At 43.7% G+C, this 15305-nt stretch overlaps 1 protein-coding gene across 1 annotated transcript; it reads right to left on the bottom strand.

Annotated features, from left to right (window-relative positions):
• Positions 1–907: 907 nt before the first annotated feature.
• On the bottom strand, positions 908–15261 carry Zswim7 (zinc finger SWIM-type containing 7). The gene is made up of 5 exons (XM_041665281.1): positions 15133–15261; positions 11214–11235; positions 8007–8109; positions 2795–2899; positions 908–1333 (listed from the first exon to the last, which is right to left on the bottom strand). Exons 1-5 carry the CDS (start codon positions 15206–15208, stop codon positions 1217–1219), a joined length of 423 nt encoding a protein of 140 aa, XP_041521215.1. The 5' UTR covers positions 15209–15261; the 3' UTR covers positions 908–1216.
• Positions 15262–15305: the final 44 nt, after the last annotated feature.

Below are 15305 nucleotides of genomic sequence, written 5' to 3'. Positions count from 1 at the left end.
TCGAAAATCCAAAAAAAAAGAAAAAAGAAAAAAAAAAAGATTTATTGGAACCCACAGTGTGAAATTTTCCTAAGGAAAGTACCTAATTGTGCATTATATTCAGTGACATAAAACTTGGTAAAAACATGTTCAAGGCCCTGCACTGGCTTGCTGTACACAGTGTGCTGTCTGCACTAACCCTGAAGGCTGCCGAAAGGGGAAGCTCATGCTGAGTCCAGGGCTCTCGACTAGTAAAGAAACCTTGACTTTTTCTTTGCTACAACTCAACATAATGCTCAGCCAACCCTCTGGTTCTCTAACTGCAACATGTGTTTGGCTTTTTATCCAGCAGCTGTTCACTAACAGTTTGTGTTTGGGGGCACAACAATGCGGAGAGGGGGTGTCCCTAGGCTATGAAGTCACTTATTCCATTTGTCTACTTCTTCAGTTCCTAAAAGGACGAGTGCTTAGAGAGGCAGGGAGTTCCCAACCTTTAGGACCTTCTGGCTGCCGTGGCTTTACCTCTTAAGTACTTTTCCCGGGCTACAATCTGTTTCCTCTTGGTGGTTATTTTCTCATACTTTCTTTGCTCTCTCTGGGTCTGTCTCATCTCTTCTCTCCAGTACCACTCCTGGAACCTACTTTGTCTTTCTTTCCATGTGAAATTCCTAGTAGGATCTAGTTTCCTCCCAGGGCTTTAGTATGTTCCTTATCATGCTATAAAAGCCCAATAATGCTCACAGAGCAAACCCAGCTCTCCCTGTTCTCCACACAGATGAGTGTAGCAGAAGAGCTCTCATCTTCTCACACTCGCTGTCACTTACTGCATGTCTGCTCTCATCCTTTCGTGAGGATTAATGTTCTCATTTACGCTTGCTCCTACTGAGTTTGGTCCACCATCCCGCCTTTACAATCACTAGCACTTTAGTAACATGAGCTAGCCGCAGACACAACATGGTATCGGGCTTTATTTGAGCCAACAATACTGAATTGTACCCAGGGACATTTCTACTTGTGAGGTTCAGAGACTGGTTCTTATTAAGATCATACAGGGCTCTTAACCACACACGAACCCTCTGCAACCTACAGTGCCAATCCAAAGCCCATCCTGCAGCCTATGAGGGCAAAGTGACAGTAACAAGTCGGGAAGCCTATCTTATTTCTCCACCTTGAGAACCATGAAGTGTTGAATGAGTTTCCTGATGGCTTCTGCCTTGAAGATGTTGCTCCGGCACCTTTATGCCTCTTGTGTCTTCTCCATCAGTAGCAGGTCCGTCAGTTGCTTGTCTGACACACTGAGCTGCTGGCAGCTTCTCATAACCTGACTAAGATAGATTGCCAGGAGATGCTTACACTGGAATACAAAACACAAACTTGTTAGGAACAGGCAGGATCATGTCTGACCAGTCTAATCAAACCTCTCACTATCACATGCAAGGAGGAGAGTGAAACTCTGCCATGCTTTCAGCTGGTTTCGTCCTCGCCTTCAGCATGTAGCTAACCGCGGCTGACAGTCCTATACTGACAGGCACTATACTGCTTGGCGTTCCTCACACAGGAGCTCATGCAAATCTCATAGCTACCCAGCAGGTTCAAACTTCATTGTAGCGAGCATGCAGAGCCTGTACTCACTTTAATCATTGTTGTCTTCTGGGGTGGGGAAGGAGCATAGGGAAAATTCTCCCATACACACAAATGTGTGGAGATGACTCTATTAGACCTGTGTCACAGAACACAGCATTGGATCCTGAGAGGACCGTGGTTCAGTCCTGTCGTTACACAGGTGAAATATACCACATTCATGGCTAGTGGGGTATATGAGTGGAGATGCTCAATTTGGCACCAAACTCTCAAGATGTTTAGTTGTTAATAGTATAAAAAAAGAAAGGGGGGGCCTTGAGAGACGGCTCAGTGGTTAAGAGCACTGACTATTCTTCTAGAGGACCGGGGTTCAATTCTGAGCACCCACATGGTAATTCACAACTGTCTGTAACTCCAAGATCTGACACCCCGACACAGACATACATGCAGGCAAAATACCAATGCAAAGAAAATAAAAATAATCATTATAAAAAAAAATCTTAAAAAAAAAAAAAAGGTAAGAAATGAGGCGAACCTGACTGTTCTCTACTCTGGCCAGACTAAGGACTAACCACCTTCTCTTAGCAGAGGAGGGTACTGCATCTCTTTCCCTTTGGAACAAGCAGTATGCAGACATGCTGTCCTTACTTGATGTCTGGACTCTGTGGACTCACAAAGATGCAGAGATGTAGATGGAGGTGTTCCTGCTCCATAGGATGAATGTGAGGCCAAAGCCATCTTTACAAGCAGTGGGATGAGATGTGCGCACCTTTTATTTAGCTCTCTCTTTACTGGGCTGTCTACTTCCCCAGCACTCATTTCTAGGATTACCTTACTGTCCCCTACAACCTTAAAAAAACAAACAGGAATCTGGTGAAGTACCAAATGTGGTATTGAATTCTAGGAGGCTGAATTCAAGAGGTGACTAAGACAAGGATAATAAACCACAATTTCTCCAATATTGAGGGAAATACCCATTCCATATTACCCCTCCCAAAAAATGTATGTAGCACTTAAAGTCTGAAATGAGGCTGGCCTTTTTTCTCCCAATTTGGGTGCAGTGGCAAGAGCCCATTTTTTTTAAAGTTTTGTTTATTATATATTCAGTGTTCTGTATGTATGCATGCCTACAGACTAGAAGAGGGCATCAGATCTCATTCTAGATGGTTGCGAGCCACCATGTGGTTGCTCTTAACTTCTAAGCCGTCTCTCCAGCCCAAGAGCCCATTCTTACCAGCAGACTGTCACTCTTCCGTAACACTGAGAAGGCAAATGCTGGACATGAACAGAAATGACAGGAAGCCAGACATGTGTATGTTTTGCCAGAACTCCCAACTACCTGGGAAGAAGAGGATGGACAGGGTTAGAAGGTTTGCTCCGGGTACAGGTTCCTGACAATCTCTTCAGTGCCGAGAGTTGCTGATGGACATCACTGTGAAGAACTGCAGTGGAGTTTATACAGAAGGGAAAACACAAGTTTCCTTTCTACAGTGTGCAAACTCTTCTCTCTTCAGCACTCTAGGACTTCAGGCGGTGGAAGGGTTTCAGTCTAATCCAGGCTTCCACACAGCCTCTTGTTCTCTGTGATGCGCAGGTCTCAGCCTGTAGGGACTAAACAGGACTGGAGAAAAGCTCGTGTGCATTTTACTGCGGGGCCCTGCAGTAGTACGAGGCTGCATGCATGGACCTTTCTAATGCTGCTGTTACATTCCCAGAGAGTGGAAAGGAGCAGAGTGCACGGGAGACAGGAACACAGCGGCTCTCAGGTGAAGGAAGAAGAAAGGGTGTGAGAGGGGAGAGGGATGACTCAGCAGCTCAGGATGGAGGTCTCAGGGAAGGAGGCAAGTTCAGATCTGCCTGTTCATCCAGCGGGATGGAAGAAGGACACAGACGTGGGTGTTGGTGAGAGGCCCAGTACAACAAATACTCTTGGTGATGGTCAAAAGGAACACAAAGGAAATGTAAAAGGAAAACAAGATTTGCCTGTGGTGTGATTGGACCAGTTCGTGGAGAAACCACTCTCCCACCAAGTAGCTAAGTATTTCCTGTTGGCAGCTTGCTATGGTTTGGATTTTGAATGTCCCCCAAAGGCACATGTGTTAAAAGCTTGATTGCTATCTCCTGGTGCATATGGGAAGTGGTAGAACCTTTAGGAGGCAGGGCACAGTTAGACCGGGTTAGGCTGCTGTGGGCATGCCACTGCAAGAGATCCTGGGATCCCAACCTTCCTGTCTTTGCTTCCTGGCTGCCAGGTAAAGAGGCCTTCTCAGCCTCCTGTTCCTGCGATAATATATGGTAATGTACTGTGCTGCCCTAGGCCAGTACAACAGGGCCTAGCAGCTGTGGATGGGAACCTCTGAAACTACTAGCCAATAGAAACCCATTCTCCTTCACTGTGACTTATGCCAGATACTCATTATAGTGATGAACACCAGTTAACACAGGCTACATCTGAGTTAGCTCCCAAATGAAGTAGATCATTACCATCAAAGGGCAGTAAAGACATTTCAATTACTCTACAGTAGACTGTCATATCTGAATTTGCCACAAGGCTTTCAAATTAAATTTAGGCTTTAAGACGGCAATCTAAATGAAAAAGTCAGAATTTGTTAAGATTATAATGTAAGCATTCCCAGGATCCTCTGCCCCAACCTGAGAACAAGTAACAGGTAAGGCCTTAATTAGAAGAAATAATAGGTTCAAGTGCTGTGCTTGTTTGTCTGTTAATGCTTAATATGATACAGCTTTTCTGGTAATTTGTTGACTAAGCAGAATTCTATGGGGGATTTGAGATGACTAGGAATGTCCTTCTACCATACCTAGACATAGTTTAAATCAGGTATTAAAAACTAAACCTTACACACTTCCTGTTCCAAGGTTTGCTATCTTATGAACGTGACACCAACAGCGCTGAGCACCCATAGTTTCCCTAGTGAGTCTGGAAAGAATGAACGGACATTAAAGCCAACTGCTTCCCACTTCACCCTCAAGAAAACTCACTCGCATTCAGCACTGACATGGTAGACATTGGCTCTCCAGTCTACCAAAGAATGTACCTTTAATGTTCCTTCTTTTCTCTCTAGATTTAGACTCAAACAGGTAAAGCCTCCAGGACTCTCCAGGTCCTGGATCTATCAGAATGCTTCCTGGATTATGTCGAACCAAAGCCTGGTGATTTAGGGACAGGGATAAATTCTACAGAGGTCCCCTTGCCTTATGCTTTCAAAAGGCTGCCTGAGATTCAAAGTAAACTGGCCAAATTCCTGGGGCAGTAGAAACTCTAAAGACAGTAAGTGCTTTAATTTGCTTTTTCCTTATCTAGCAGTTGACAACGAATGAACCCAACAATCGGGCAAAAATCTGAGTTAGAAATGTTTAGAACTGGAAATTGACCTTAGGGGTAATTTAATTTAGTATCTTCACTCTTCAGTGGAAGAAGGACCCTCTCTTACCGGAACTGCTCCGAGTTCTACCACTCACCCCTCCTTTCCCCACCTCTGCATGGAGATTTTTAAAAAGTAAACAGGAAAGAACACACTCAAGACCAGGACTGGACTCTCAGGAGTCTCTCTGGCAGGAAGTCTGTAGTGATTGTTCAGTCAGAACAACCACCTTATAACCACCTCAGGCCCTGTAGCTACTGCATTTGGGAGGCTGCATTTATTGTTTCCTGTGTTTGCTGTCTCTTTCTGGAAAAAGGGTTTCCCGTTCCTATCCTGATACAGACTGGCTGTGTGAGCTGTGGTAGCTCACAGAATGTGAGCAGAAATGTTAAAGACTGTAGTATGCCATGTTCTCCAGTGTCCTCCAAGAGGGCTGCTTCAGAACTGGGATCCCCGAGTGCAGATGTTTTAGGAATTGAACTACAGTTGTCTCCTGTGGATATGCAGTACGTTATACAACCTTGTTCAAGTAAGTGAGCTGAAAGTGTCTAAAAGGCAGCTCAGGCGACAGCAACAAAACAGTGACTTCAAATAATTACACATTACACCTGAAGGATAATGAAAATACCTGGACTGACCTACGGAGTAAAAGTTGACTCATGGAAAGGTTACTAGTTGGGCACCAAGGCAGCGCCTGCTTCAACTTCTATCACCTTACAGAGCTGAGGAATGAACCCGAGTCTTACGGTATGACTGTACAATGTACCATAGGGTTGATGTGATGTCTGAGGAATGAACCTGAGTCTTACGGTATGGCTGTACAATGTACCATAGGGTTGATGTGATGTCTGAGAGTTCTAGTCTCATCAACTCAAGTCAAAGTTGAAGCTGACAGCTACATAGCTAGGAGTCTATTTTTAAAGACAGAGCAACATAATAAAGGATATGATGGACAACCATTAAGAAAGTCATATTGACAAAAATAATTCAAATTGTTTTAAACAAGACGTTTAAAATTTTAGCTAGTAGCCAGATCACATAATTAAGGGACAATGCCTATTCTGGTCATATGATAATGGAGCTGAGACCAAAAAAAAGTCTTTTAACTTGAAACTTAATAAAAAGATTTATAAGGCTAGGTGGTGGTGGCACATGCCTTTAATCCCGGTACTTGATAGGTACAGGAAGGTGAATCTCTGAGTTCATGGCCAGCCTGGTCTACAGAGTGAGTCCCAAGACAGCCATGGCTTCACAGAGAAACCCTGTCTCAAAAAAACAAACAAAAAAAGATTTATATTATTTTTATTTTATATGTAGGACTGTCATACTGGCCTATGTGTTGTGTACCATGTGCATGGCTGGTGCCCACAGAGGTCAGAAGACGCACCGGATCCCCAGAACTAGAGTTACAGGCAGTTGTGAGTTGCCGTGTGTGTGATGGGACTGAACCCAGATCCTCTGCAAGAGGACAGCTGAGCTGTCTCTGCAGCCCTGGAACCAAAATTCTATGAGACTAGAAGGGTCCTTTTTGTATATAAAATACAAAAAGATAACACAAGAAATAAATTCAGTGGCTCCAACTATTATTCATCTATAAACCCACCATGAGAAAATTTCCCCTTTGAGTAGAAAAGTTTTATCCAAAGATTGTAAATATATCCAACACTCCATTTTGTTAATGAAGAAACACATGATGACCTTCTAGGTCAATTAAGGTCAGCTACAATATGGTCTGGCAAGTTGATCCATAAGTGGACACATGTATTTGTCAGAGCAGGCTTTGTTCAAATCATTCTCTAAGAATTAAGAGTTGCCGACTTGGTCTCAGCTCTGAGACATTCACTAGAAGATAGAATTCAAACAATGAAAAAAATGTCCCTACCCACGGATGGTGTCTGCCTTAACCCTTCTGAGCCACACACAAACTTGGCTCACCACTGCCAGCATTTCCGTGTTGTAGCCACATTTACCACTGTCTCGTGAAGCTAGCCTGGGTGCAGGTGGTTATGCCGGCCTCCTGTTTATAATAGCTTTTCTAGTCTCACGTTGGAGTCTGGCAGTGTGAGGTAGCCAGACCGACTGTTACTTTACCCTCTGCATTTCAGTTTCCTGCAAAAGAAATGCTTGGCTTTGCTTCTGTTGAGAATTATCAATAGCATGAAAGTAACAAGAGTATGGTAAGAGGCTGCCACATCGCAGATCTGTGGTAAGCCTTAAGGGGCAAACTCAGGACCACAGAGACTCAGGAGTCTGACTCATTATAACTACTTCTGACAACAGTTTAGAAAGATCAGTGTGGACAAAATTAATCTGTACATATGGAATAACTGCAAGAAGCATTTTGTTTTTTCCCTATAAACATGAGATTGTGAACAGGATGAACATGTCAATAAACGTGTGTGTGTACGCTTGCCCCTATTATCAACAAGACAGCAAAGGTTGGTGATACTTGAGAAAAGAGTCTGTCCACGCCATTGTTAGTTTAATACAGTGCTACTGAGTAGCATCAAGTCATATTTATCTTTCATTTCTAAAATGTCTGGAGATACTTTTTTATGCAACAAGCCTTGTGTAGAAAGATCAAATACTACGTGAGCTTTATGTGTAATTGGAAATAATCCAGCTTATAGAAGCAAAAGCAGAATGGTGGTGACCCAGCATTTTAGGAGTGGAGGAGGAGAGATTAGGGAAATAGCTGAAGAAGGAGACATAAACTCAGGAGATTTACTGACTACACTAACAATGTATTGCAGACTTGAACATCACAAAAGAAGTAGGCATGTAAGATAGTTTGAGATAGTTGGATATGTCAGTAGCATGAAGTTATCTCATAAAGGATCATATATCAAGACATTTTGTATGTCATAAATGTATGGTTTTGTCAATTTAAAATAAATACAAATCTTAAATTATGATTATGTTAACTTTACTAAGTTGGGTCAAAGCCTTTTAATGGTCCAGGATGTCCATACTTTATGTTGGTCATGAGCTTCCACACAGATTGTGAAGAGATTTATGCCCCAAGGGTGTCTGTTTGGATTATCCCCACCTCTAGACTTTTACCTGGTAAACACGTCTTCCACTGGGTGATGAGATTAAAGTGACGGACTCTCGATCAACTAAATCCAAGGCCTGGATGGCTGATGACCCAAACACAAACTTCAACCTAGGGAATACAAGGACATTGGGTTAGAAGGGTCGATCCTGAGACACGAAGGATCACTCTCCTATCTCTTTTTGACAGTGGTGCTGAAACAGAAGCCAAGGCCTCATACATGGCAGGCAAGCACTGTGCCACTGTGCTCTCCCTCGGTCTCTGCACCCTCCTGAGGGTGCTGTTCCTCAAGGCCAACCTCTTAGGGATGGTTGCTAACTGGCCTGTAACTTGCCAGGAGGCTAGTGCTGGGATTAGGAGCACAGCCGGCACAGCTGGCTTTTAGGGGGTGCTGGGCTTGTGCTCAGGCGCCTGTGCTTAACAAGCAGTTTACAACCGACCTGCCTCCCCTGCCCAATCCTCAGACTTTAAATAAAAAACTAATTTTAATTTGGAAAAAATATTAATAAAGCCCATGGACTTGGGCTGGAGAGATGGCTCACAGTTATGAGCACTGGTTGCTCCTCCAGAGGACCTGGATTTGATTCTCAGGACTCACATGGCAGCTCACACCCATCTGTAACTCCAGTTTCAAGAGATCCATGGGCACTGCATGCATGTGGTGCACAGATAAACATGCAAACAAAACACCCCTCGGGCAAGCACTTGCTTTTTCTCTTCCTCCCTCCCCTGTCAGAGCCCCTCCTTTCTCTCCGCCCTGGCACTCACACAGGCTCAGAACACACTCCACCTCTGGACTACCTCTGCACATGCTCAGAACACACTCCACCTCTGGACTACCTCTGCACATGCTCAGAACACACTCCACCTCTGGACTACATCTGCACATGCTCAGAACACACTCCACCTCTGCACTACATCTGCAGCACATCTTTTTTTTTTTTTTTTTTTTGATTTTTCGAGACAGGGTTTCTCCGTAGCTTTTGGTTCCTGTCCTGGCACTAGCTCTTTCTAGACCAGGTTGGCCTCGAACTCACAGAGATCCGACTGCCTCTGCCTCCCGAGTGCTGGGATTAAAGGCGTGCGCCACCACCACCCGGCTCTGTAGCACATCTTATGCTAATTACTGGTTTCTTTACTGTTGATGTGTTTTGTATGTTATTATTTATGGAATGACTGTGTATAAACACATGTGTATAGGTATCTATGCACATACAGCATTGCTTATCAAATTTAAATGTAACAGGTATGTTACTTCATTTTCCCATAAATTAGTCTCACACACAAAATTACTAGGAAGAATTGAGAAGGAACACTTTTGAATTTTTTATACTAAAATTGAATATTTATTTGATTAACTAAATAAAAGAGCCTCTTAATCAGAGATAACCATAGCTAACTTCAATTTTTTTTTTTTTTTTTGATTTTCGAGACAGGGTTTCTCCGTAGCTTTGGTTCCTGTCCTGGAACTAGCTCTTGTAGACCAGGCTGGCCTTGAACTCACAGAGATCCGCCTGCCTCTGCCTCCCGAGTGCTGGGATTAAAGGCGTGCACCACCAACGCCCGGCCTAACTTCAATTATTTTAAAATGGCTTTGTCTACTTTATGATTTCTGTGAACATCTCTCAAACACCATAAATATTTCTTCTATTACTTTTGATGGCTATAAAAAATCTCTACTGTAAAAATGAATTATTTTTACTCTAGCTAAACTAGTTTTGAGTAGATGGTTTCCAGTTTGTTCTGTTGTCATATTCAGCACTAGGAGAATCTGCTCATTGTAAGATCTTTAGGAACAGCACAGTTACTTTCTTGGGAAATGTTCTTATAAGTGGAATATCCCCGTCAAAGAACATGTATGTTTGAAAGCTGTACTGCAGATTGCCAGGTGTGGTGGTTTGAATTGAGAATGGCTTTCATAATTTCATAAACCTGAATTGCTTGAGCCACAGTTGGTGGAACTGTTTGGGAAGGATCAGGAGGTGTGGCCTTGTTGGAGTTGCGTCACCTGGGGCAGACTTTGAGGTTTCCCAACGCCATTCCCAATTAGCTCTTTCTCCCTGCCTTGTGCTTGTGCATCAGATGCAAGCTCTCAGCTACTTCTCCAGCATCGTGCGTGTCTCCTTGCCTGCTGCCATCTCCCTACCCTGATGGGCAGGAACTCACTCTCTCAAAGTATACGCAGCCCCCAGTTAAATGCTTTCTTTTATATTCTTTCTTGGTCGTGATGGTTTGTCACAGCAGTAGAAAGGTAACTAAGACACTAGGTTACTTTCTACTATCTCTACCAGCAGCAAGGGATTACATGTCCTTTTCTCCATATTTTATCAACATTTTTTTCTGTGGTTGGCTAGTTTTATAGAAAAAAATTATTTTTATTTTGCATTTTATGATTATTAGTAATATTATCATTTCCCCTAAAAGTTTTTGGCTATTTGCATTCTTTTATTATTTGTCTATTTCCTACTTGTTCTACTCCCCCCCCCCTTTTTTTTTTTTTTGGTTTTTCGAGACAGGGTTTCTCTGTGGTTTTGGAGCCTGTCCTGGTTTATTTAACTTTATTTTATGTGCATTGATGTGAATGTGTCAGATCCCCTGCAACTGGATCTTCAGACAGCTGTGAGCTGCCATGTGGGTGCTGGGAATTGAACCCGGGTCCTCTGGAAGAGCAGTCAGTGCTCTTAACCACTGAGCCATCTCTCCAGCCCCCCCCCTACTTGTTCTACTTAAAAAGATTTATTTGCTTTATTTTATGTGAAGTGCTTGAGAACATGCGGGTGCACTGTGTGTACAGGAGCCCATGGAGGTGAGAAGGATGACTTCAAACTTCTGGTGTGGCTGAGGATGACCTTGAAGGCCCCTCTGGTCCTCATGTCCTAGTCTACCTTCCAAGTGCTGGGATTACAAGTGTGCCACCATGTCTATTTTATTTTAATGTTAAAAGAATGTACGTGTGGGGGAGTTTTGCCTATATGCAAGTCTGTGTACCATGTGTTTGCCGTGCCCACAGAGGCCAGAAGAGGACATTGGATCTTCTAGAGCTGGAGTTATAGGTGGCAGTGCATCTTCTAAATGGAACTTGGGTCTTTTGGAATAGCAGCAAGCCATGTCCCCAGCACTCTTCCTATTTTTTAAAAACCAAGAAACATACTGAAAGGATATGAGTCTTAAAACATGGTAACTTTTAAAAAAATCAAACAAGAGTATGTACTTACGATGAGAGATGTTCATCAGAAACTGTAAAATGGAAGAGTTAATCGTTAGACTAGTAGCTACCAACATGAAGCTCTTACAACCACTATAACTAAATCACCACGTAAGATGTAAACAGAACCTTGTAGCCAATTCTACTCCTTTCCCAAACCCCACTGAAATAATGATAAAAGGATTTATTTACTTACTTAAAAAAATCATTAGTTCCCAAGGATGAAAAAGGCAGGGGAAAACAACAGCTAAAATACACTGGAAATTGATACAAAAGTGGAATATAACTTCTCAGACCCTAGCAATCTGTACCTGAAGCTAGCAGTAGGGAGAACCAAGCAAAAGTCTGACGCATATTCCAGAACCTACTATCCTCCTCCACAAGCCCCCTCAAAAGAAACCTCAAATACTCATGACACTAGAGATCTCTGGAGATAGGATCAGGCAGGAACTCTAAAATAAGATTCTCTGAAAGTGGTCTAAGAAGGATCAGTTCCGCTGGGTATGATGGTGCACACATTTAATCTCAGCACAGAGGCAAGCAGATCTCTGTGAGTTCAAGGCCAGCCTGGTCTACAGATTGAGTCTGAGGATACCCAGAACTACATAGACTGTGTCATAATAATAATACTAGTAATAATAATAATAACAACAATGATATAACAACATAAAAAGAAATATCCACCCCAGTTCCCTTTTAGTTGTAGGTGGCTGTTGCTCCCTCATCTAGCAGATGACCACTGACTCTCAAGAGAGGCTCTAATAGAGGATTTTGAGGCTAGGAGAAACATCCAGAACAGGGACTTGCTGCTCTCCTCCCATCACGTCTCTTGTAAGATAAGCAGTCAACCCTCCTCTTCTTCCCTCTGCCACTGAGCTAGTCTCCCAGGTGTCACCTTCTGGGCCAGAGATGGGGGAATCTGAGCAAGCCAAAAGGAGACAGCACTGGAATGGATGCTCCAGCTAAGAACCCAGTGAGAACTACAGTGACCATCACCTTTAAGTCCTTGCTTGAGGCTTCTCCTCTAAAACGTGACAAGAATTACCACTACAGAGTAAAAAGAGAACAGAAATAAGGAAAGCAATCTGCCGAGAGGAAACACTGGCCAGAGGGACGGTTCCACTGCCTATTACTAATATCAGAACAAACCAGCTAATGCAATGAAACAGGCATGGGGACAACGTCATTTTCAGTGCAACAGTATGAATTAAATATAACATCAGAAATTCAAACCTCATAGAAAATCTAGAAGATACAGTTGAAGGAAGTTCCCAAGAAGCAGAGGGACAGTAAAGGACATTTCATAACCTAGTGATAGGAACACTAGAAAGAAAAAAACATCTATCAAGTCCATCAAGAGTACTCGCAGGATGGAGTGGTAAAACCAGGGGCTGAAGAGATGGCTCATCCATTAAGAGAGCTTGTAGCTCTCGAAGAGGGCTGGAGTTTGGTTTGCAGCACCCATACTGGGTGGCTTGTGCCTGCCTGTACTGCCAGCTCCACAGATCACACACCCTGGCCTCTGTGGGTTTCCTCACACATGGACACATGCAGACACATATACACAGTTAAATAAAAATGAAACGAACAAAATCATATCAGAAGATTGAGAAGGTCATAAACAAGATATAACTGGCTTCCACACCCATGGATCAACATCCGTGGATAAACACAAGGTAAAAATTGAGGGTATGGAGAGATGGCTCAGCAGGGTTCACACCCCAGCTACCTCACAGTCCAGTCCAACAGGGTCTGATGCCATCTTCTGGCCTCTGTGGGCACTGCACCCACATGATACACAGATACACATTCAGGCAAAACACCCAGACACACAAAATTTTAAAAAAGAAATTGAAAAGCCAGATACACACCTGTAACTGAAACTCAGAAGGCTTAGGCATGAACATGGAACTTGAGGCCAAACAAAAGAAAATAGACACCAGCCCTCCCAACACCCAAACCCCCGAGCCTCCCATGCCACTCTTTGATCATTCTCCCCTAAGCAACACGGGCTAACATATACCTACAGCACTGGCACTGCAGAGGCCAACTTTTGTGAGTAATCTCGAGTTGATTTAAAGCATGATAAAGTAGGGAGGAAGATGAGTGTCACACGTGATCTTCGAAAAGGAACATACACCAGTGCTATTCACCATCAGTCCTCCATGGGTGCCTACGGAGGACTGCAACACCCAGCCAAAATTCAGGAACAATGCCAGATGCAAAATGCCAGACTGTTATGGAATGATGCTTTCAGATGAAGAAATGTTCTTTTTTACATGTAATTTAATACCTTCCAATGAAGTGTGAGACTAGAAAAACCTTTTTCAGACATTCAAAGCCTCAAAAATCCAGTTCATACCTCCTTCAGGAACCTACTGAAGTACTGTACTTCATAAGACAGGAAACAATATATACATGAATAAATGAGAGGAAAGAGATTTGCAGGCTATGCGAAACATAAAACCAAAGTGGTAAAGAGAATTCCCAGAACTGCAACAGCGAGGAAGATCACTGTAGTCCCCTCTGACACCAGCTGATTCCCATGAGGCAAGTCAGCAGGCTCTTGGACAGACTTCTTTAGGGAAAGTACAACTGATAAAATGCCTTTTAACCTTAACGTTTTGAGTGGAGATTTGTAACACTGGCAAAAAATTTGGGGTTTAAGTAAGCATACAAGCCAAGACGGTTATAGTACAGGGAGATCAAGTTACATGGGAAAGGAAACCATAGCTTCCTACTTGGCTCAACTCCGACAAGTTCATACAACATGCACATGCAACCTGGACTTTTCTTCAGCAAGGTTACCAGTGAAGAATCGGGATTAGGAAGAGCCAAGACTTCGAACCAGCAGAAAACGGGGCCACTGAAAGTAAACAGAACTCTATCCTGACCGAGGGATGTCAAATGTCAGTGACATCCCTCTTCAGCTGTCAGCATATGGATCAACCCACTCTCATTAACATCCCGATTCTGGCAAGGGGGTCTGTAAAACCCCGAACATTTATGGTCGAATCCAGGAAACAAGAGCTCACAACAGACACCCCCACAACTTTTCTGGAATCAAAACGTGTTTGACTACCTGGTTGATCAAATCTTTTATACATATGTAAAAGAGCAAAATGGGAACATTATTTTTCTCATCCCTTTAAAGCAGGAACTCAAACCCTTTCACAGAGCGCAATGGATGAACAGAAGCAGTTTTGAGTTCTAATTTGACTATGATTTTGGGGCGCCATTTTTGACAGGGTACCTCTAATCGGTCTAAAAGGATCTTCCCGACCCTCCCCCCTTCTTGAGACAGTCTTCCTATAGTAGTCCATCTGGCTTAGCACTACGTAGCTGAGGTTGACTTTGAACTTTTGATTCTCTTGTCTCCAATTTCCCAAGTGCGGAGATTACAGCCTTGTGCCTGGTCTTATGCAGGGGCGAGGATCCACGGCGGCTCAATGCACGTTAGGCAAGCCGTCTTGTAGCTGGGCTACAGAGAAGATCCTCCTCTACACCAAACAAAAATCATCGTTTGGTCTTTTCGTTGAAGACAGAGGGCGCCCTCTGCTGGCCACAGGGGGAAAGTATTTTTCAACCGCTAGATGTTTAGGTTTTGTGACTCTATATTTTTTTCTAAACAAAGTATAGGAAGAGTATTTTTTAGGAGAGTGCTATTTTTAAACTTTGCATCACGGATTATGGAAAAAGATTCTGAGTAACTCAAAACTGTCTAAGCTTCTGCCATTCTGAATCCCTGGCCCTTGCCTATACCCTGGGTGCACCCAGGATCTCTTCAAGCACGCGGGGTTCCCCCCGGCCCGCTCGCGCTCCGGAATCTGACGTCTATCACTCAAATTCCTGTGTTTAAACAACTTAACGAGCACAGGCTTTAGAGGCAGAACCATGCGGGGTAAGAATAAAAAGCCCGCGGGCCGTACTTCTCGCGCCGTCCCGCACAGCAGCAGCCATCTCGCTCAGGAGCTCCTCCACGACCGCCGGCAGCGTGACCGCCATTGCTCGCAGCCCGCGTTCTCCTCCGGGACACGGCGAACTCTTCAGGCGCTCCGGGCCGGGAGGCGGGGCGAGGCGGCGTGACGTCAGCGGACGTCAT

Source organism: Microtus oregoni, unplaced genomic scaffold (assembly GCF_018167655.1).
Source record: "Microtus oregoni isolate MIOR12 unplaced genomic scaffold, Mior012 000015F_ref0000493, whole genome shotgun sequence".
Lineage (NCBI taxonomy): Eukaryota > Metazoa > Chordata > Mammalia > Rodentia > Cricetidae > Microtus > Microtus oregoni.
This window is presented reverse-complemented; position numbering and strand designations above follow the sequence as displayed.

Bases quoted from the DNA above. Each gene is read 5' to 3' on its own strand.
- Zswim7 (XM_041665281.1), bottom strand. From the start codon at position 15,208: ATGGCGGTCACGCTGCCGGCGGTCGTGGAGGAGCTCCTGAGCGAGATG. The intron at 8,110-11,213 runs GTAAGTACATAC...TGTATTCCCTAG, and splicing joins TCTGATGAACATCTCTCATC to GTTGAAGTTTGTGTTTGGGT. The intron at 1,334-2,794 runs GTAAGAATGGGC...TTTGTATTCCAG, and splicing joins GGAAGAGTGACAGTCTGCTG to TGTAAGCATCTCCTGGCAAT.